General features: G+C 48.8%; 1 protein-coding gene across 1 annotated transcript; it reads left to right on the top strand.

Annotated features, from left to right (window-relative positions):
• The first annotated feature begins 1324 nt into the window (after positions 1-1324).
• DONSON (DNA replication fork stabilization factor DONSON) lies at positions 1325-19636 on the top strand. The gene is made up of 10 exons (XM_066599013.1): positions 1325-1704; positions 2757-2825; positions 4254-4448; positions 5206-5384; positions 6744-6922; positions 7250-7370; positions 9042-9140; positions 9606-9804; positions 15712-15918; positions 18243-19636. Exons 1-10 carry the CDS (start codon positions 1384-1386, stop codon positions 18378-18380), a joined length of 1707 nt encoding a protein of 568 aa, XP_066455110.1. The 5' UTR covers positions 1325-1383; the 3' UTR covers positions 18381-19636.
• The last annotated feature ends 4434 nt before the right edge of the window (positions 19637-24070 follow it).

Below are 24070 nucleotides of genomic sequence, written 5' to 3' on the forward strand. Positions count from 1 at the left end.
TGTCTGTCAGGCACATGGCATACAGCACAACTGTATGTGTCTGTCACACACCCATGTGCCAGAGCTGTGTGTGTGACGTGCATGTAGCAGAGCTGGTACTATAATTTCCTAATAATTACTAGTAAAGTGATTAATAGCGACATCCGAAAGATACTGTTATATAATGAAGCAGATGATCAGATCTCATCGAGCCCCGCAGGGTGACGAGCGTCCAGACGGGGAATCCACCATGTTTCATTGCGCAATAGTTTGTCTCCTACCAGTTGAACATAATTCAATCCCTTGGAGTAAGTTGTTGGTGTTATGGAAACCCCCCATCTGTGACGCCGGGGGGCGTCTCCTCGCCACGCTGGATGTTACCTATCCTGCGTCTAAACCCCTGGATCGTCCGAAGTGATCGCGGGGGCGAGCGGCCGAATATACGAGACTTCCTGATTTACAGGTGATGGATACTGTTTTTACACATTAATCCAGTCGAGGCGCTAAAAAACGGACCACAGGTCTCGGGGCGCCGCGCACGTGCGGTTTTTTTCTAAAGCGAATGTCAATGGGACTTTCTAATGTTAAAATCGCATCACAAGTTTCGCTTCTGCGATTTTTGTGCGACGCGTTTAACATTACAAAGCAAGTGTGCGGGCGCCCTTACAGAACAGCGAGGACGACCCGCGGATTGGTGGTCAGACACGGATCTGAGCATCTCAGACGACGATGAGCCCGGCGCTCCTTCATCCCTGCCACGGGGCTCATTCCTGCAGGCGGATGCCTTCTCGGGCAGTGAAATATATCGTTTTATGGCGCCGTATTCACCATCTTGTATTGTTTTTTACACCCATATTCACTGTTTTTCACCTGCATAAAAAAAGAAGCGCCTGTAGATTTGTCCCGCCTACGTGCCTAAACACGCAGTGGATTTACACGTATCGCACATATTCACGCAATCCCATTGGCTTTATGGGCAGTTTTGTTCAATAATACGGACCAAAGTAGGGCAGGCTGCGATTTTTTATGCTCGGTCTGAACCCCCCAATGAAAATCAATGGGGTTTTAGCTGTTCGTATTATGTGTGTAAAAATAGATGCCCAATACGACCCACAGATCCCCCCGTGTGAATGAGCCCCTATAACGGCACCCGATCTACAAACTTCTCCCACTTTGCCGATACCGAGCTTACAGCGACATCTGCTGGTGGTACTGTGTACTGCACCCACACACGGCCTTTGTATCCTCCGAGCGCCCGATGTTTGGCGTAGCGGCAGCGGCCTCTAGTGGTTGTTGGGGAGTACCGAAGAAGGCGGTAACCTTTGTAGTGGGCGGAGCGTTGTGTGACGTTGCGGGGAAGCGCGCCAGATTTGGACTGAGCCGCCGGCCGTCCGTGCAGCCGCCATGTCCGCCGAGATGCTGCCGGGCTACTCGCCGAGCTTCAAGAAACCTTCGGAAATCCTGCGGCTGAGCCGGCGGAGGAGCCGCAGTGAGGCGGGAGCCAGGACGGCGCTGTTCTCCCCGGGAGAAGCGACCAAGCGGGTATCCGGGGTCCGGCCGTTCTTGCCGGGGCCACAGAGGCAGGGGAGCGGCGCCGTGAAGCGCAGGAACCCGTTCGCCAGCCTGGATAACACGGCGGCTGTGAAGAAGAGAGCGGAGAGTGTGACGGCGGAGTGCGGGCCCCCGGAGAGCTGGGCGGCGGAACAGCGGGAGACCCCCGGGCAGGTGAGAGCCTCGGAGCGCCATCTAGCGGCCGGGCGCGCGTACACTTAAGGACAGTCTACTCAAAACAAGCGCTCTTAGAGGAGCCAATCAGAAGCAGCTGTGTCACTAGAATTTGCATATAGGTGATGTCACGTGACGCTGCCTGTTGGCGAAGACAACAGAAGTTCTCTTTCAGGTCCGCGGGGCTTTTAACACTCTAGTGGCTGGCCAGTATTTAACCCCTTAATGGCGGGTTTTTTTGGGGGGGGGGATCTTCATCTCCACTTTTCATTAACCATGACTATTCATTGTTCTGCAGCTGATATTGGGACAATGTATCGGATAACTTCATTTTTTTGAGAGGGGATGAAGATATAAATTCTATATACGGTATATAACCCTTTTATGGCGCTCGCCGCTCTTTATAGATGACCTGATGCTCCATTATGAAAATACCAGAGTTATAAATATTATTAGTTTTCTCTCTTTTTGTTGTGTTCGTTTTTGTTTGTTTTTTATTATTATTTTGGTGTTTCTGCATTTGAAGACCCAGAACTTCCATTTCTGCCGGACGGGTTGTAGTTTTTTTTTTTTTTTTATCCCTTTCGTTGCAGCAAAAAAGCATTTAAGGTTTTATATATATATATATTTCCTTAATTTTATTGTGCCGGTGGGGGGACTCGATCCTGCGGTCACCCAGTCATGTCCTACTGTCATCTGTGGATCAGGCCGTGGCAGGAGGTTGTCGGGGCTCCATGCGATGACTGGTTCGTATGTACCGCCTTACAGCAGTAGTGAGGTTGTGTCCGTGTTATCGCGGCGCCGCACACGGTCTGAGACTGCGCTGTATGCGGGCGGCCTTGGTGACCCTCCTGCATGTAACAGTGTAGGGGACATGCAGCGCCACCTCCTGGTCATCCCTGGGGCCGCAGTAAATGGGGCACAAGCACTGAATGGGCGCATGTCATGTAACGGGGACTTTACTAGCGGGCGGCGCCCCTCGCTGTCCGGCGGCCGCGCTCCTCCGTCTCTCGTGTTTTGCGCTCACACATGACTTTCTTCATCTTTTTCAGCATCATTCGGTGGAAGATGTGATTTGGGGAGAAATCCTCCACGCTGACCGCGCCGCCGCAACACCCGAGGTACATGTGGTTCATGTCTAACTATATTGGGGTGCGCTGCCGGCGTCCTGTCTGGTTGGGGCGCAGCTGCGGGGCCGGTTCCAACTGCAGTAAGGTGTACAGAGGAACGCGTTAACGCTAATCCTGGTTGGGGGGGGGGGGTCTGGGACGGCGCTCCTCATCCACTGCTGAACGACACCCTCTTTCCTTTGGGTTGTGCGGTGTGCCATAAGAGCGCTGTGGCCAATCACAGGCCTCCGAGGTATCCACGTTCAGGCCAGTGATTGGCTACTAGCCGGGGATGGAGCCCCACATAACGGATGAGTATAAGCCATCCGGCTGGGGCCGCTGTACACACACCCCCTCCCCCCGCGTTGGAGGCTTCGTTCGCGGCGTCCGGCGGAGACCTGCAGGATATGCCGTGCGTGGTAAGAATGTCGGAAACTAATGGCCCCCGTTGTGGTCGGCGGATCCGTCCAGTAGCGTTTACTTCTGTTATGAGATCCATTCACCGTCGGTCCCGCGTGTTTCTGCTCCCATAACGGAGTCCGCGGCGCGGATGTACGGAATCACAAGTCCACCATAATCTGCAGGGTTAACAGTTTGGGGGCCCCGGATTCGCGGCCCCCCTTTCCCTTCTGTGATTGTTGTATGAGATCCAATAGAACGTCTCCTGGCGGCGCGCGTCTGCGATCATTACGTGTCTAAGCTGCTCTGGAGCCTCGGAGGGCGTGTCAGCGGGACGGCGCGCCGTAAGGACTCATTCGCACGGGCGTACCTGCACTCTTTATATACTTCGTACCAGTGGCCTAAACCTTTCAGTTGCAAGTAAAAAACCGTGAGCGCCGCGCTCGTCTTCTGTTGTTGCCCTCATTTACGGACAAAATTGGTTATTAAAGTCTAAGGGATCGCGGAAAACACAGCAAGTGCGCCGATCATTGCGTATTCACTGCCGCGTTATGCGGGTTGGCGGGAGACGGCGGTTTAAAAAGAAAAATCACATCAATTCGATATAATTTTTTTAATTTATTTATTTTTTTTGCGAGCATGAAAAAACCGCGGTGACTGTTTGCGCAAATCTGCATAAATGTATATATAATACTCAGTAAAACCTCCATTGCCGAACTGAAATCGGCGTGAATGAGCCCTGATAGCGCTTCTCACGGGGTGGAAATACTGCGGGAAATCAGCGGAATTTGCAGAAGAAGCGTCGTGGATTAGATGGAAGGCGTCCGCCGCGCGTTGCGGTCCGCTCCACGGATTCTACATCCGGTCAGTTTATGCTGCGGATTTCAGCGTTCGCCCGCTGTGACGGCGTCTTCACCCGCAGCTCCGGCTTCCTCCATTTTATTAGTATTAGTTTTCACCTTTGGACGATGATGCGTGAATGTCCGGGGGTTTGCTGATGTTGCGCCAAAGACCGACCGCAGTCTCTCTTTATTCTTGTAGTCTCCAGAGAAGCCCGCAGCCGCACCGCGCCAATCATCCGCCACCTATCCAGCGGACTGGAGTCTAAAGACTCGCCTGTTGTTCACCTCTTCGCAGCCGTTTTCCTGGACGGATCACTTAAAGGCCCAAGAAGAGGCTCAGGGCTTAGTTCTCCATTGCCGAGCGTCTGCGGTCGCCTTACCCCACAGTATAGCGGTAACGTATAACTCCTCCCACATGACTGATTCTCGCAGGTCTGTACAGGAGGGCCGTTAGTGCGGCTCTTATCCTTGCAGACCCGCTGAAGGTGTAGCTTCTACTATAGCAGATGAGGCCAGTTTACGTACGGTCGGGAGGGGCGCAGCTCTTCCTTGTAGAGAGCCCCAAGTAGGCTTGTAGAGACTAGAGGCTGTGCAATGCTCTCTGGGAAACCTGGTATGCAAATGAGGAGATGGTCTCTTCTGGAGAAGGCTTCAGTTCAACTTGGGCCTTGTAGCGTGCCGTAGGATACATTCGGTCGGACGCTGATATATAGGGATTATTTAATGGGTTATTCCCATTCTCGGTTTTTCATAGCAGAGATGGGAAACCGCTTCAAGGGTACCGGGCCCCTGGGGAGAGCCGAGCGCCGCGTCCGTCGCGCTCATTGAAGTGAATAGCCGCTGTGTATCTGTGCTGCGCGGTTTCCGTTGGTGTCATTCACTTCATTGCGCACAATGGAAACGGCGGTCGAAACGCATCGCCAAGTTTTCCCATCTCGGCCGTGAAAAGCGAATACCTCTAAGTGGGTGACCTATAATGGCGGCTGCAGGGACAGCGTTGGCAATGACCGCTGTTGGGGGTCACTGTGGCCTACAACATGGCGGTCGGCTGGACTAGATGCGTTTAAGCGGTTTGTACTGAAGGTTTTTACCGATTCCCCCAGATAATTTTTTCTCTTTTTCTTCTTTTATACTTTAATGTGATCTTCTAGGAGCCGAAGTCGTCCGTTGACCTTCGCTGCGCGTTCCAGCAAGCTCTGGTCTACTGGCTTCATCCCAGCTTTCCATGGCTGCAGCTCTTCCCCAGGATTGGCGCAGAACGTAAAATGATGGGGAAAAATAGCCCCTGGGCGCAGGACGAAGCTCTGCAGCAAGTGTTACTGAGCGACTGGTGAGTGCCCGTCCCGTTCATCCGGCTTCTGCGATGCAGCGGAGGGTCTCGCCTGACGCCACGTGGACTGAAGGGCCCCATTGAACGTCAGCGCGGTCTGTCAGCTGCCGCCTACGTGTCGGCCATCTTTACTGAAAGAGTAGTGCTGCACTAATTTTACCATCAAAAACTACAGCGTATGAAGGGGAGGCGCCGACACAGAGGTGAGCAGGCTTATCACCCCCATGCACATTAGAGTTTGGTCGTCTGAACCTGCAGATAACAGCGGACCGGACAACCCTGTGATGTGCATTGGGGGGGGGGGAGGGGGCACTCGGCTTACTCCTGATGGATGATGTCGGGGACACTGAATCCCTACGTCCAATCCTACTGCTCACGGGAGATAAGCTGCCCCAGCGCTGTCCGACTGCGGCTGAACTCCCTAAAAATAGTAAAGTTTGGGGGAGCCGGGAGAAACTACTGTCAGCCAAACAGTCAGCCGCCCGCCAGTTGTTGGGAGGGGAAGGGGGGTCTTTAAAGGGATGTTGTCATCTGTTTTAGGGGCATGAACTGATGTGCGTTCTTTCCTCAACCACTTATAAAAATTAATTATAATTCCCACGCAGTTTGCAGGCGCCACCGGAACTGTCCGCCACTTCGCTATGTGTGCGCCATAACCCTGACCCCTTCTGTGGATGATGTCCCCTACGTCATCCACAGTCCCACCTAAACCTCGCAGGTTCGGCTCATGCCCGATAGGGCCGAGCAGCCTGATTTGTGAGAGCTGGATAGGACTGGATGACGGGGACCTCCTTCACGGAGAGGCAGGGTTACAGAGAACCCTGTGGGTAGCAGGAACAGTCTTGGTCCACCAGCTGGAGCGGTTTGACTGTATTTGAATATGATGCAGAAGTTTAAGGGGTTGTCCCACTTCTAGCAGTTTTGCTGCAGGTAGCAGACAGCTCCGTACACTGCATGGTGACCTGGGCTGGTACTTACTGAAGTGAAAGGGACTCGGCCTGCAGTACCGACCCTGGCCACCGTGCAATGTACAGAGCTGTCTGCCTCCTACAGCAAAACCGCTAGAAGTGGGAAAACCCCTTTCAGTCATTTTCAGAATTTGAGGAAATAACGTGCAGCTGGAGACGCACATGAGATGCTTTCTACTTCATTGTTGCCCTGCGGCTGTTGGCTTCGGCAGCTGTAAACGGGACGGGTTCACTTTAATTATGTGATGCGACTGCAAGAGAAATTTCTTCCATTCTTCTTTTTTTTTTTTCCCCTAAAATCCTACGGCCGAGCGGTTCCATGTTCATATTTCACTCCCATCTGTCCCAAGAACTAAAATCCACACAACCTCTGACCTTTGTCGCTCTGCAGGGCTCTGAGTTTCACGTCTTTGTATAACCTGCTGAGAGCCAAGCTGTGTCCGTACTTCTACGTCTGCACGTTCCAGTTCACCGTGTTGTTCCGAGCGGCCGGTGTAGCGGGGAGTGATGTCATCACAGCGGTCATGTCTCCAACCACAAGAGGCATAAGGGAAGCCATGAAGAATGAAGGCAAGTCAGCAGAGTTTAGCTGCAGCGGGGGCTGGCATCAGTCTGGCGTCCCACCCCCACCCTTATGCCATCGGTCTTGTCCGTACGCCACAGATTTCTGTTAAGGCGCACGGACAACCTAAGATGCATGCAGCGTATAAAGAAGCGAATGCCTCTTAAGACATTGGTGCGTCTTGTGCTTGCAGGAATCGTAGTGAGGCTCTTAGTGGATCCCCTCCCCCACCCGCAGAGTCTCGTTACCGTCTCTAACAAGCAATTACTGCAGATTCTGTCTTAATTTCACCTCTTGGTGGTTAATTTTTTTTTTTTCCTTTTTTGACCCTGTAGGGATTGAGTTCTCGCTGCCGCTGCTCACTAATGACGCAAGTAAAAAGACAAAAGTCTCAGAACCCACACCCAAGTCAGGTGACAAGACCCCAGAAGTCGGTGACACAAGCGAAGGAGAAGAGTACGTGAGCGGTCGCCCCTTGTGATAAGCATCCGGTCAGACTAGAGGTTGTATGAGATCTTCATGAACACCTTCCTCCCGGCCGCACTGACTGCTGTTGGAGCATAAAGCCACATAAAGTAAATGGAGCGAAGCGGCCGAGGACAGAAGTGGCGCCTTCTCTGGAAGATGGCGGTCCTGTTTATCAGATCTCATGCAGCCCTTCTAAGGCCGAAGTCTCACAAAAGCCACAATTTTGATTCTTGTGCCAAAAATTGATATTTTTAGATTTATTTATTTTTTACACATGGGGCCTGCCGCTGTTTCTAAATTTACTATGATGTATGTCAGAGGCTGGCGTACGTTATAGCAGAAGCCTCTGCCGGCTCGGGGCTGACGAGTGCCGGAGAGACAAATCTATATATGAAGACTGACTGACCGACTCGCCAAAAGTTCTCCAACTTCCCGATGTCGTAGAAACATGAATTTTGGCACAAGCATAGATTATCTCCAAAATAGGAAAAGTAATTGGGTCCCAACTCGATTATTCAATTCTAGCGCAAAAGAATTGGCGTCGAAATTTAACATACATAATCTAATTCTCTCACTTCCCGGTGTCCTAGAAACGTGGAATTTGGCAGGAGCATTGATTGTCATAAGAAGGAAAAGCTAATGGGTCCCAACTCGATTATTCAATTCTAAGCGCATAAGAATTAGTGTCCACATTTTACGTATGGAATCTAATTCTCTCACTTCCCGATGTCATTTTATATAAAGGAAACGTCGCATGGTTACCTCCCCGTGGTGTTTCCTGGGTAACGCAGAGAACCATGCAAAATGGTGAACATATTTTGTTTCCTCAGTATCTCTAAAGTAACCACGACTTCATAAGCTTTTCCGTGTGAACACCAGATAAACACCAGTACCAAATTAACTCGGGCGAAGCCGGGTATATCAGCTAGTGTATATGTATGTATATGTGTATGTGTGTGTGTGTGTGTGTATGTATATATATATATATGTGTATGTATGTATGTATATATGTATGTGTATATATATAAATATAAATATACATAAACATTAACTCGGGCGAAGCCGGGTATATCAGCTAGTGTATATGTATGTATATGTGTATGTGTGTGTGTGTATGTGTATATATATATATATATATGTGTATGTATGTATGTATGTATATATGTATGTGTATATATATAAATATAAATATACATAAACATTAACTCGGGCGAAGCCGGGTATATCAGCTAGTATAACATATGTGCTTAAAATGGTGAGAAATAAAGAAACAATGTCTGCTCTTATCTGCGTGGCTCCGCCTCCACTGCTGCCGCTCAGAAGGCGGGCGGTAACGTAACGTGTCGTGCGCATGACCACCAGCCAATAACAGGCTTCCGTGGTGATTCTTTTTATTGCTGCCGAAGCCTGTGATTGGCTCAGTACTCGCGCGCACGATGACCGCCCGGGAGGGTGCTGGGGCTGCGGAGCTGGATGGGAAGCCGTAGGAGGGGGGCGGTATCCATATACTTATTTATTTTTTGTTTCTCACCCTTTTAAGCAAGTTACTTCTTTTTTTAAGTCTTGGAAAACCTTTTTTTTTTTTTTTTTTAAATCCAGCAAATGCCTCATAAATCTCATCTAATGTAACTGAGACAAGAACAACCTTTGCCTCTTCAGGGCCCCGCTGGACAGCGATGAGGATGAAAGCTTCTCTTGGTTGGAAGAGATGGGAGTCGAAGACCAAATTAAAAAGCCGGATGCCATATCCATCAAGCTGTATCCTTATGCACTAATCCCATCACTGCCTGCATTATTGTAGGAGGCCCACCCTAGGCTGTGATATTAACCGGTTTGTATCTGATGTGCATCACATGTATAGACACAACGCATTTCGTTGCTCTACTGGGATAAAAAGTTCACCCAAAACAAGTGCAAAAAATGAGCCTAAAAGGATTTGTCCGGTTGTAAACTATTGATGGCCCATTCCTTCAATAGGCCATTATTAACGACCTCTGTGAATCGGCTGTTTGCTAGGCCAGAGGGTCCTGGAGGGTAAACTTCCGCTTATCGACTACTGATGACCTTGCCTAAGGAATGACCATCAATAGTTTACAACTGGACAATCCCTTGAAGTGCGTTGTGTCTTCATGCTGGTTTCCGGACTTGCGTTCCGTCTCGTTAGCCGTAGTGACTCCCCTCTTATTGTCACGATGACTGTTTCTACCTTAATCATAACAACAGCCGTATGGAGAAGAATGAAGTGAAGTTGGATCACCGACCAGAATCTGTTGTGTTGGTCAAAGGGGCAAATACTTTCACGTTACTCAACTTCCTGATCAACTGCAAGAGTGTCGTCGCTGCTGCGGGTCCGCAGGCCGGACTGCCCCCAACACTGCTGTCGCCGGTGGCTTTCAGGGGAGCTACACTGCATACACTGAAGGTAACGGCCGTCTCTGAGGCCGCGTTCACAACACAGTTTTGTTTCCATTAGAGGTGCTGCAATAAAAACAATTTCTCGTCCGTATCATTGGGGGCCACAGCAAAGACCTTGGGTACTGCTGCTGCCACTAGGAGGTGACACGAAGCACAAAGTGTTAACTCCTCCTACTAGCTATACCCCTCGTGCAGGCACCACGCTGATCAGTTTTTAGCTTAGTGTCTGTAGGAGGCAGACATGTTTAGTGTAGGTATTTAGGAAAAGACAAAGATTAGGGGAATACTGGAAGGCAGGGCTTTTCCCTGAACTCCCTGTCCTCCCATGGGAAGGGCGAACAGTATGGTGTCTCCGCCGTGCTGTTACGCCCAACCCGAAAAGGTGGCTTGATCACGCCTTTGTGCAAAAGATCATTGCCCGCCAGCCATAGTGTTCATCACCCTGGAGCAACTTCCGTCCTCCGTGACGGCGAATGTGGTGGGGAACACTGCTGCAGATAGGACATGACCAGGAAGGGTCTGTACTGCATGCTAGAGGGGTGAGGATGCATTAGAGAAGTATAGCCTATCCTCCCCCTCTGGTACTGACTTCCTATCTCCTCCTCTCCTTCCCTCTTATGGAAGTTCTCCTCACAGGACGTTCTCCTCACTGCGGTTCCCACAGGAAAGCCTCCATATAAGAATCGGGGATCCCTGCTGGTGTGAAAGCGGTGACGACTGCCACAACCTCCTTACTTTGTGGGCCCTCTGCTGGCTGCCCCGATCTCCCCTCCAGGGGGCTTCAGCTGGTGTGCAAGTCGATGCGGTGCAGGCCTCAGTGGTGAGCGGTTGCCGCAGCCTCTCTACTTGAGGTGCTGGCTTTTCGGGCCTACCTGGGCCTTTTCTGCCGGCGCTCCGGATGCCTCCCCTAGCGGTCGCTGTCCAGGGCTCCCATCAGTGTAGCGGCAGTAGCAGTGCTGTCCGCCCTCGCGGTGGCCCTGCCCGCCGGCGTGTGGTAAATTAAGTCCCAGGCTTCTTTTCGAGCCTACCCCGTTCGGGGTGCTCTGGCAGCCGACACTTTTCTCATGGCATGCCCGCCATTTCACCGTCCTGGCGGCGCATGCAGAGGCCGTTTAGGCTGGTCCCCTGCACTGCAGACAGGCTGGGTGTAGGATTAATGTAGGCCTCGACTTTGGCCCTGGTGTTTAGGCCATGCCCATGACGTGTGAGCGGGGGAACTTTGGAGCCAAGGCCATCCACTTCCCCCACGTTCTCGGACTGGTAGTGCCTGGCCCCTCACCCCCTCCTCCTCCTCCTCCTTCCACTGTTTACTTGCCTGCGTCGCAGCTAGCACAGACGTGTGCACAAGCCTGCTGCGTCTGCATTGGAGGATCGCTGTTTTCTGTAGCCCAGGAGTTCCAGCTGGGATCCATCCAGCAGTCGTTTTGGATTGGGTAAGCTCTGCCTGAGGCATCTTCCCCTGCGCTGTCCCTCTTCTGCAGCTACCACACACAGCAATACTCCCAGCGATTCTGTGCGCAGTATTGTACCAACGCCGTGTCCGACCCCAGAAGGGAAGGTTCTGGACGAGCTACAGGCAGAGCCAAGTTTTACGCTTGTGCTCGATGTAACGCAAAATTTCCCTGTGGTCAGTCTGAGCCCTGCTGTGCAGAATGCTTTCCATCTCGGCAGGCTCCAATGGCGACAGCTTCCCCTGCCGCTCCAGGTGATCAGGCAGTTGAACCCGAATGGGCGTTCTCCCTTGTCGCGGCGGTCTCCAGTTTGGCTAGCACGTCAGCTGCCATTTTACGCAGGCTACATTCAGACAGAGATGATTGCCCTTGGGAGCAGTCACATGTTAGATCACGCAAAAGACGTAGATCCTCTTGGTCCAGGCAGTGCCCGCAGCGGCCCACGTATGAGAGCTAGATCCTCTCAGTCCCACCAGTCGTTCGCATCCCATCCCTCTACTTCACAGGCTCAGGGGCGCTCTATCCCAGCGTCCAGGGATGGCAGCCGTTTGGAAGTGGAACGCTCTCGCTCTACATCCCCCTCGGGTATCGGTAAAGAGCAAGCTTCTAAGCTAGTCGCGTTAATGGCTAGCTTGGTTGTGGCAGTTAACAAGACCTTGAAGTCACAGAGGAACCGTTGGCGGCTCCGGCCACTGTCGTTTCTTTTAGGCAGCATATGCGCCCACACCAGCTATTCTCTCCTCATGAAGACTTTGAGGAGGTTCTGGATAAGGAGTGGGAATTCTCGGACAAGCGCTACAAGGGACCCGGCAAGGTCTGGCACATTACGTATCGCTTTCCAGAGGACCTGGTTAAGAAGTGGTCTGTCTCCCCTGTCGTAGATCCACCAGTATCTCACCTGTCCAAACACACCACCCTTCCCACGTCCGACGTGGCATCGCTTTCCGATCCACAAGACAGGAAGATGGACTCCTTAGCAGAGGTATCGTCGCCATCCCATACCTAGACGACATACTCGTAAAGGCCCAGTTTCAGGTAGACAACCTGGAAAGCCTCCAGATAACGCTGCAAACCTTGGAGAGATTTGGTTGGATAATCAACCGCAGCAAGTCATGTCTGACTCCAACGCAGAGCGTGGAGTTCCTCAGTTTCATCTTCGACACGAATACACACTAACTGTTTCTACCCTGACCCAAGGTGGCGTTGCTAGAAAAGGGCAATTGGTCGCTGCTATCCCGGAAGCCAGTATCCATTCGGCACTGCATGAGGGTCCTGGGCTTCATGGTGTCATCGTTCTAGACAATTCCCTTTGCTTAATTTAACTCCAGGCTGGACCCCAACAGGTCTCAGGGCGGCTGTTAGTTGCTTCCGTTAGTGGCTAGTGCTGACCACGGATGCCAGCCTCTCTGGCTGGGGAGGACTCTAGGGAACCTGTCAATGCAAGGAACTTGATCCCAGCAGGAAGCCAGCCTGCCAATCAATGTCCTAGAGCTGCTGGCGATCTTGCGATCACTTTATCCAGCAGATCAGGGGTCAACCGGTTCGAGTACAGACGGACAACGTAACGGAAGTCGCCTATATCAACCACCAAGGGGGAACTCGAAGTGTACAAACTATGGATGAGGTATCTCCAGCAATCTCGGCAGTCTATATACCAGGAGTGGAGAAGTGGATTGCAGATTTCCTTAGCCAAGAAACAGTTGACCCGGGAGAATGGCAGTCGCATTACGAGGTGTTCCGGGCAATATGTTACTGTTGGGGACAACCAGACGTGGACATGATGGCGTCCAGATTCATCTGCAGGGTGCAATACTTCGTGGCCAGGTCTCAGGATCCGGTGGATGCACTGGTGATCCCATGGTTGGAGTTCCACCTGCCGTACATTTTTTTTTCTCCATTCCTGCTCATACTGAGTGCTCAAGAAGATCAGGATGGAGAGTCATCCGGTCATTCTCATAGCGCCAGACTGGCCGCGGAGAGCGTGGTACCAGAACCTCGTAGATCTGATCGGCAACGCCCCATGGCGATTACCGGAACGAGAGGATTTACTCTTGCACGGCCCACTCTTCCACTGAATTTAAAGTCTCTTCTTTTGACATCATGGCTGTTGAAGCCGCAGTTCTAAAGTCACGCGGGCTTATAGATCCGGTTATTCAAACCATGATAAAGGCCAGAAAGCCCTCGTTGTCTAAAAGTTACCATCGGGTCTGGAAACGGTTTTTCCAGCTAGTGCGAGGAACACCTTTTACATCCAATGCCATTCTCTCTGGCCCATGTCTGGCCCTTCCTACAAGTCGGGTTAGACATGAGTTTGAGTTCCTTGAAAGGTCAAGTGTCGGCCCTGTCTATGCTCTTCCAAAGGCCGCTAGCTGCCAAGTCTGCAATCCGCACCTTTCTTCAGGGGGTTTCTCATGCGGCTCCACCGTACCGTTCGCCAACACTTACTTGGGATCTGAATCTTGTCCTGGATGCTCTTCAGGCTCATCCATTTGAACCACTGAAAGTACCGTTACGACTCTTGTCTTGGAAGGTGGCTTTCCTCGTGGCAATCACATCTAAACGCTGTGTTTCCAAGCTGGCCGCGTTGTTGGTTGAACCACCCTTTCTTGCCTTCCATTAGGACAAGGTGGTATTGCGTTCGGTTCCTTCGCTCCTGCCCAAAGTGGTGTCCTCTTTCCACCTCAACGAGGACATTACACTCCCATCGTTTTGCCCTTCACCGGCTCATCCAAGGGAATGCGCTTTACATCAGCTAGATGAAAAATATCCCGCGCCTTGAAAGAAACCAATCTTTTTTTATTTTGTTTAAAACAACGCGTTTCAACACATAATTGTGTCTTTATCAAGTTTATACATACAACATGATGTGTGCTGCCTTATATAATAAGGGATAACATACGTCTGAGGCTCACTTTCCAATTAACTAGGGGCGTGATTTTTCAATTTAGGTGATTTATTTGTCACCTGTCTGACCACGGAGCTCTCAATGGAATGATATGCATTCCATAGTTTGGTTTTTTTTGTTTTTTTTGTTTTTTTTTCCTCCTTTGAACTTTTGTTGTTACAGTTTGTTTCTTTTCATACATCAGGTTTAATTCTAAAACTGTCTCATTGAGACTGTTATGTAGGATTATTATCTGTTTAAGCCTTCATTTTAAATAAATAAAAAAATTTTTTAATAAACCAAACAAAAACATATTTCAAAAAATAAAAATTACAGGTACAATAAACAGATAATAATCCTACATAACAGTCTCAATGAGACAGTTTTAGAATTAAACCTGATGTATGAAAAGAAACAAACTGTAACAACAAAAGTTCAAAGGAGGAAAAAAAAAAAAAGAAAAAAACTATGGAATGCATATCATTCCATTGAGAGCTCCGTGGTCAGACAGGTGACAAATAAATCACCTAAATTGAAAAATCACGCCCCTAGTTAATTGGAAAGTGAGCCTCAGACGTATGTTAGCCCTTATTATATAAGGCAGCACACACCATGATGTATGTATAAACTTGATAAAGACACAATTATGTGTTGAAACGCGTTGTTTTAAACAAAATAAAAAAAGATTGGTTTCTTTTAAGGCGCGGGATATTTTTCGTTTTTTTAAACTTTATCATCCAAACCAGACCGTGATTGCAAACACGGTGAAAGGATTTCCCTGGACGCCGCTCCAAAAGAACAGACGGAGAAGCAAGAAACCTGTTGAAGGCAAACGTGGACAACAGGTGCAGAGGGGTTATTTCCTTTCCATCGGATTAACCCTTCTGGCACCGGGTAAGTCCACTCTTTCTCTTTTTTTCTTTTTTAAGCTATAAAAGCACCTGAAATTGCTAGTGAGGCGCATTCTAAAGCACATTTTCTATTACATCGGCTAGACCCGCAATGAGATCGCAGGGAGCCATGCAGGTGTCATGGCAGAATGCCCAAGGGCTGCCCTAGTAGAATCCCTATCAAGTCATGCCCGAGTGGTGGCTTGGTAGAATACCTGCCCGTTCAGAGTATGCTGTAATGCTGAAGCATTATATCATACTGAAGGAGCGATCAAAGCATCGCATGTTGTCCCCTCTGGGGACTAAAAGTAAAAGCAAGATTAATAAAGTAAATAAATGATTTAAGTTTTTAGTATCGTAGTAATCGTACCGACCCAAAGAATAAAGTTAGGTCGTTTTTGTTGCAGTTTGTGCGCTGTAGAAACAAGATGCACCAAAAGATGGCAGAATTTCGTGTTTTTATTCCCGATCTTTTTAAACTGGGGAGGAAAAGCCAAAAGGTGGGGGAGGGGGAAGGGTGTTGTCCTTAAGCGGTTAATGTGGATTTTCCGCTGCGGACGTTCCATGGTGTCTGTCCTGTGTGGCCGCAGCCGCTGCATGCTCCCTCAGCGTCCGTATGAACGTGGGGTGACCAATCCTCTTAGTGGTTTGAGAAGCGAATGTCATCCGCCTGCATTGTGTCTCTGCAGACGAGGACTGTGAATGTGAGAACTCAGGTGCGCTCCGGATATAAGGATCAGTGCAGCCTGGAGGTCACCGGCCCGGTGATGCCGCATGCGGTGCATTCTCTGACCATGCTGCTTAAAGCTGCTCAGGCGGGAAGTTTTTCATCATCCTTGTACACCCACGAACCGACTACAGTCTTCAACACCGCCATCCAGTGCCCCAACAGCAAGGTGAGCCGTCTACAACAAGTGCAGGTATGGCACAGGTTGGGTGTGGCTGCATGGCGTGGGCTCGGGAGCCAAGCTCGCTTCATACAGTTTTTGGTCGTTGCCAGCTGCCACCTACATGCAACTGCTGCGGTCTGAGATTGCAGCCATTAATCATTTTAAATGTTGCTGTCAGCAGCATTCGGATGTCCAGATCACTGTGCGCCATTCAGGTGTCGTGGCAGCCTGCGGCTTTGTGGAGGTTGCAGGGCTGCCATGAATTTTTGCCTATTAAGCCATGCCTGTGGCATTTCTTAATAGGATGCTGGTCAGAATACAATATAATGCAGTACTAAAGTATAGCGGTATACTGTATAAACCATCACAAGTTCAAGTCCTCTGTGGGGGGCTACAAAAATAAAAAAAGGGGTAAGAGATTTTTGTTTTAAGTTACCAAACAGAAAATACAGGTTTAAAAAAAAAAACAAAAAAACTTTTCCCAGTTGTTTCATCCAAAGGGAAAAAAAATGTAAAGTTGTACCGCTGCATCCATAAAAGATCAGATTATTAAACCCGCACAGTAAACGCCATAAAATGCCAGAATTGCAGTTTTTAGGTTTTGTTTGGTCGCCCCATTTCCAAGAAAATATTGGATAAAAAGAAATAAATGTACTCAAAACGGGACCAATAAAAACTACAGGTTACATCACCAAAAATAACACTCGCACAGCGCCACCGTAATAATAAAGTCAAGGCGATGAAAAGATGGCGACAGATAGTGGTGTGTTTTTATAAATCAATACAGGACCCACCATTCACAATATGTAATGTCACAGCTCGCCTCCTCCCCTCCCTGCACACTGACCTCCTATGCCTAATAATAGTCTGACACTTCTGGATCTGTAGAGAAAATTGTATTGACCAGCAGAATAAATGTAGAAGACGTGACAGTATATTTGGTGCAAAAATAGAAAGTCTTTATTCCTCCACAAGCTGAATGACAGCAACATGTGGACCAAACAATCTTTATCGGCACACAAACCTGTTAAAATGTCGCATATAAATAGTAGTGCTGACTAATTGTGCAAATGAGGGAAACCCAAGTAAGGGCCCATTTACACATAAAGATGATTGTTCAAAAGATGGCTTTTGAGCGATCATTTACATAAACTACTAATTGGCACTAATGCCAATCAATAGCTTATTAATGCTTGTGAGCTGCTGGGAGCTGTATTCAGAGAGCAGCAGGTGGTCTGTTCTCTGAATTCATAACATTTGCTCAGCTGTCAGAACAAAGGTGATCAGTGCTCCCTGCGGAGAACACAGCGTGAAGTCCCTGCTATCAGCTCCTCTGCTGAATGATGGATTTTATGCCGAACATAAAATCATTGTTCAGCAGAAAAGTGAAAGATGGACACATTTACACGCAACAATTATCACTAAAAGCATGGCTTTTGAACAAAATTTGAGCGATAATCGTTGTGTGTAAAAGGGCCTTTAAATCACTATGAAAAAACACCATCTCTTTAGAAGGTGTTTTTCATTGTGATTTAAGTCTATTGGCTCATTGCTCTGTAGGAGGGGCTTACTTGGGTTTCGCTCATTTGCATAATTAGTTGGCATTACTATTTATAGATGTCACTTTAACATGTTTGTGTGCTGATGAAGACCATTTGGTCGACATGTTGCTGTCATTCAGCTTTTGGAGGAATGAAGACTTTCTCTTTTTGCACCCGATCGGCCGTCTTCTCTATATTGTTCTACGATTGGCTCCCGGGATTCTGCTGACTGCATTGTATTACGGCTCAGCGCTGCCGGCTCCACCTCTATTTCTACCAACAGAATTAATATAACATTTAGTTTTTACAGCGTTCCTTGTACAATAAAGCCACCCAAAAATGGTGGAACAGTAACTTGCAATTTTTGCTCCATTTAGAAGTGTTGTTAAAGTTCTCCAATCCATTATATGGGGTGATAAATGGAATTAATGTAAAGTACAACTTGGCCCCCCAAAGCAAACCCTCCTGCGGAGTCTGCGCTCAGTGATCTGGTATACAGCCCCTCCACAGAGAGCGTTAACGTACCAACCGCCGCTGACAATGGTTTATTCTCTTGTACTGTAATGGTGTAAATAAGTGTTTGACCTCTGACCCCACCGCCCAGAGAATGGAGGCTCTGAGGTCTCTGCTGGCACTTCTGGTCCGTAGCGGACCGTCTGCATTCAGGTGGCAGAAATGCAGCAAAGATCCAATGGCGGAGCCGACTGTCGGTGCGACCGTCACATCATCAGTCTGCGTTACTGTAAATCGTTTAGCACTTCGTGGTCCTAAAATCTCCCTCTTCTCTAGGAGACGGACTCTACAGAACTGGCCAACAGCGGCCTTCATCCGCTTACACTGCAGCAGTTCACGCAGCCTTCTGCCCTCGGGAAATCCTCGCTGCGTCACGTAGAACTTGACGACTACAAATACAGCTGGAAGTGTTGAGCGCTCCGCGAGTCGATGGATGGAGCCGCCTCCTATCTGTAGGACCGCGCCGACTGTTGGGACAGAAACGTACAGAAAAGCGCAGTCTTTCGCTCGGAGAATGCCGGCACTGTGTGCGCTCATGGTGGGCAGGGGAGGTGAAGAGCTGCGGGCAGTGATGCTTATCCCTCGCCTGCGCTGGAAGATGGGCGGTACTTTGTTTTAACACTTAAAGTATTTTATAAACCTAAGATTTTAGCAAACGCTGTTTTAATGGGGAAAGTCAAGGTATTTCCAGTACCTTTTTAAAAATCCGTGTACCGATCCCAGGACCCCCGATGTGCTGCACATGGAGTAAAGCACTCGCCAATGCCTTGTCTGCTGCAAACATGCCTGGCTCTCTTGAAAAGCTTCTTTAAGGTTCTTTACTGTTCGCTGCCAGGGACATGATGGAGTGCAGACGGCCGGCGCTTGCACACTGCTAACTCTGTGTGATGATCTGCTGGGCACTTGGGATCTCTGGAGTGCAGTAGCTCCCTGCCCGGCCAGAAGCTAACTGCGCTCTGCTGTATCTTTGCAGAGAAGGACTTCTGAGCAGCGTGAACGAGTCCTCGTCTGCTCAGAAGAACTTCCCTGCAGAGAGCAGTGATAGCCGGGAGCTACTGCGCATGCGCTCCAGAGATCCCAACCACCCAGCAGATCGTCACACACGGAGTTAGCAGTGTGCAAGCGCCGGCCGTCTGCACTCCATGTCCCTAGCAGCGAACAGTAAAGAACTTTAAAGAAGTGCTGATTGTTTATGCCCCATGGTGGAGGTAGTCCGTTCCCCAAGCAATGAGCAGTAAAGTCTCGCTTGCCCTGGCACTTTTGCTGCGTGGCATGTCCTATTTTGGTGGATAATGCGGGCATTATAGGCTGAAGCCTGCCTGGGGTTTAAGCTTTAATGCTTTTCAAGAAAACAGTATTTTTGCAACGGACATGGCATAGCTGCTTTACTTCCCAATTTGCAACAGTTTGCAGTGAGGACCCAAGATGGGAATACCCCTGAGTATAGAAAGAAAATCTAAAACGAGAGCCGCACTACATGGAAGCGATTCCCTCAATAAGGAAACAAGTTGTGGCTCAATTTTACTACAGATGACGAGCGCTGATTGCAAGATTCATATTTGGATCTACTAGATCTTTTTAATTGTGACGCCGCAGACGGTGTGATTTTAATTGTTTTACATGTGACAACATATGGATGTGATATACCGATAAATAAACTCCAAACTTCACCAGTGTTGTCTTAGTGGTTTATAGGGGTTGTAGTTCGCCTCCACGTACTGGACACAATCGTCTGGAGGTCGGTCAGTGGATACATGCTGGTAATGAGCGCTGCCCTGCATAGTGTAATACACACATGCAGAACAACCTCTGACATCGGAGAGCTGTCCTGCATACTCTCTTCACTTAGTTTCCCTAATTCTATTTATCATCAATCATACGAGAAACTAGAAATGCAAAGTCTCGGGGCGGAGCCTGACCCGGGATGTGAGGGGCCACACTTCATCACAGCTCCTCACACCATCCTGTAGGTACCCTGTAACTGGGTAATAGAGGCGCCGGAAAGTGCTACTTACAAGACCCACATACCGCAGAGAGCAGCGGGAATGGTCCTGACGATCAACGGGGCCATGACGAGGGGGAAAGAAAAAGGGAAGAGCGGGGAGGCTGGCAGCCACACAATTTAAGATGGCGCCAGCACCAGTCGGCGGAAGACAGGGACGCTGATCCCGCAGCCCCACAGCAGCAGCGGTAAGGCAGCAAAAAAGTTAGCCAGATATGCCAGAGAGCAGGGTAAAGAGGAGACGCCACAAGACCCTATAAAACAGAGGAGCAGCACAAGCCTCCTGCCGTGCCACAGTCTCCAGACACAGCAAGGGGGGAGGACATAATATGTGAAGGAAACTATCCAGCAGGGCAGGGTGTGGAACATAATATGCAAGAGAACAGCAATGATATAGCTGAACCCACCCTGAAAGACATTTTTGGTGAAATTACAAAATGTAGTGCAACCCTAAATACCCTTAATGCGCAAGTGGGAACTGTGCAAACTAACATGGGACTGCTGCGCCATGATATGCAAAAAATGTCAATATATGACAAATGGAGTTACAGGTGAGCGATATGGAGGATGTGGTGCAGCCACTTCAACGTGAGAATGAAAACACCGCGCGCAATGTACGAGCACTCCAAAATAAAACTGGAAAACCGCTCAGGGCGGAATAATGTGAGAATAGAAGGTTTTCCAGAAAAAGCAGAAGGGAATAATAACCCGTCAGAATTATTTGAAAAGTGGCTTCCTGAAATCCTTGGCAAAAACTCACTTACAGCCCTATTTGCTATAGAAAGAGCCCATCATGTGCCTACAAGACCCCCACCGGAGCTCCTGCAGGACCTATACTGGTTAAAATGCTGCACTTCAAAGACCGCAACACTATTCTGCAAAAAGCCCTTGAAAAAGGCGAAGTTCGATTCGATGGAGCCAGAGTCTCATTCTTTTCGGACTTTTCTACTGAATTGCAAAAAAACGAGCGACATTTATTGAAATCAAGAGGAGACGACGAAACCTGCAGGTCCCCTATGCGATGATATACCCTGCGAAGTTGAGTCGCCGCATTAGGAACCACGCACTTCTTCGAAACTCCTAAAGTTAACTCCTGGCTGGAAGGAGGCGAAGATCAAATCAGGAGAGAAAGATCATGTGGATCCCGAAACAGAAATGACAACAGTTGAAGCGGAAGAAATCTGCTGAAATCCAGTTTCTATTACGCAGGTCACTATGAGGATCAGCGAACAGAGGAAGGGAAGATCGTCTGAGCTTAAAGTTCGCGCCACACACTCTGGTTTATGGAGAAGCGGTCTGTCCGTGATACGATGGATCTGTGAGTTATTTGTTGGGGGTGTTGGTTGGTTGGTCTCTCCCATGTATAGTAGTAATAGTTAATATAGGGTTAATAGGGGAATACTATCTGAAAGGAATGTACAGGATGTTGTATTTTACGCGAAACCTGAAATTGTATAACTGTTTGCGTGTGCCGAGACCGTTGATTATGGCACAGATAATATATACAACTCCCACCGTACAGATGAAGACTGAGGTGATTAATCGACTCTTTAGGGGGGTCGCCTCTGTCTCGGGGCGAGTTACAATGCACAACTAAAGAGGATTGCTGTCCATAGGGCTATAGCATGCGGGGCTCCCTGATATTAAAAAGGGGGGTGGAACCTCCTGGTGTGACTCCTCGGCGTGGTCAAGGAACATTAGGCTACACCGATATATCCTGAGCCTTGCAATGAGCAATGAAAATGAGTGGAAGGGTTAAAATTCTATCATGGAACGTGAGGAGGCTGGGTGATCCGATAAAGCGTTCAGCGCTGCTCCGAACAGTCAGAGAGCAAGGACTGGTTATTCTGTGGGTACAGGAAACACATCTTTCCAGGGAATCCAGAAAGACCTTCAGGGTGGGAGGGATGCGACATTGTTTTCATGCCACGCACACTACCTACTCCAGAGGGGTTAGTATACTCGTACACAGAAATAACCCGCTGAAATGTTATGCCCAAAAAATCGATACGGAAGGACGGTTTGTCTACACTGCAAAATATATAACGGTTTGTGTCCTCATATCCGTGTATATACCAGCCCCATACAATAGTACGGTGGTGCGACAGGTGCTGGAGTGTGCGGCAGGAATACCAAACATCCCGGTTCTCATTGTTGGAGACTTTAATTCAGTTATTGACCCCTCACAAGATAGGATGCGTGCAGAAGCTACCCCCGCAGAGAGCGGTCTGACTCCGTTGGGCCGCTTATTACGGGAAGTGTTATTACTAGACTTATGGCGGCTACGGCATCCTACGGACAAACACTATTCCTGCCAGTCTACCACATACCAATCTCTATCGAGAATTGACCTGGCGGTGGGGAATACTAAGCTGTACAGTAATATAGCCTCAATTGAATGTTTACCAAGAGTGATATCTGATCGCTCCCCACTACAGATACTTACAGCACTGCAGTGACGGCGGTCACCCCCATAGAAGATGGAAACTAAACTCACATTGGCTAACTATATTAGACAAAAATAGTATGAAGGAATCATTAATGGAGTATTTCGAGCTAAATAGGGGGACAGCAAATACCTTTATGTGCTGGGAGGCCATGGAAGTGTATATCAGAGGGATGTTCATGCAACAAATCAGTCAGGCCAAAAACAGACACCGAGATACGGGACGAACCCTACAGGAACAACTGATCAATACGGAGGCCAAATTTGTAGAAGGCGGCACCATGATGGCACGAAGTGCATGGAAGAAGGCTCAGGAAGCGCTTAATACCTATTCTATAGATACGGCAGCCACCAAAAGCGGGTTTCGTAAGCAAGTTTATTCTAAAGAGGCGCGGGGGGCACGGGACACATGCTGGCGGTTATAGCCCGCCCACAGAACGATCCCACATATATTATACAACTAAAAAATGCGCAGGGGGAGGCCGTGAGAGATAGACCATCCATCAAAGAAACGGCCCGAGCATTCTACGCCTCATTGTACTCGTCCAAATTAAACAAATCAGCCAAACAGATTGAAAATTAATTGGCGGGAATTGAGACCCCCCCCCCCCCCGCATTGTCGGAGGAGCAACAAGATTTTCTCGATGCGCCGATAGAATTGAAGGAGTTGCAGGAAGTGGTGAATATGCAGAATAATAAAGCACCGGGAGAGGACGGGCTTCCCATGGAATACTACAAACAATTTTCGTATGTTCTTTTACCGCGTCTCCTTGACACCATCACCGAGGCGGAGAATTACCACAGTCTATGAAAAAAGCGATAATTATATTAAACCCAGAGAAGGACCCCCTGTTGTTACACTCATACAGACCGATATCCTTACTCAACGCAGACGTTAAAATAATAGCAAAAGTACTAGCAAACCGGTTGTCCAGGGTGATATCTACATTGGTGCACCCAGACCAAAGTGGGTTCATACCAGCCCGATCCACAGCGATAAACATCCGTAGGTTATTCCTCAATTTACAGCTACCAGTGGATAATTCAGGCGGCAGAATAATATGCGCACTAGATGCCACCAAGGCGTTTGATAGTGTAGAGTGGCCATTCTTATGGGAAGTTTTGGAGAAAACGGGCTGTGGACCCACATTTGTTCGGCTGGTCAAACTTCTATACACGGATGTGCGGGCGGATGTGTTAATTAATGGGGAATCTTCGGAGGCGTTCCCACTGTATAGAGGCACATGGCAGGGATGCCCACTGTCACCGCTTCTCTTTGCACTGGCAGTGGAGCCGCTAGCCTGTAAAATACGTTCGCACCCTGGAATAGTGGGATTTAAACATAGTGGGGTGGAAGAAAAAATTGCCCTATATGCAGATGATATTCTGCTGCTTTTATGAGATGCAGAAGCATCTTTGTGGACAGCCATGCATATTATCAGGGAATTCGGACTATATTCAGGACTAGTCATAAATTGGTCTAAATCAATGGTGTGGTCATTAGATATGCCGGAACTACATATAACTAATGAAGAGATACCTATGCAGGGGTTAATGTTACCAGAAACGTAGCAGACTATGGGAGAATAAACCTGGAACCACTGCTTGCTAAATGGAAGCAAAAACTCCAAATCTGGCGCAAGCTTCCCTTATCTG

This window comes from Eleutherodactylus coqui, chromosome 4 (genome assembly GCF_035609145.1).
Source record: "Eleutherodactylus coqui strain aEleCoq1 chromosome 4, aEleCoq1.hap1, whole genome shotgun sequence".
In the NCBI taxonomy this organism is placed as follows: domain Eukaryota; kingdom Metazoa; phylum Chordata; class Amphibia; order Anura; family Eleutherodactylidae; genus Eleutherodactylus; species Eleutherodactylus coqui.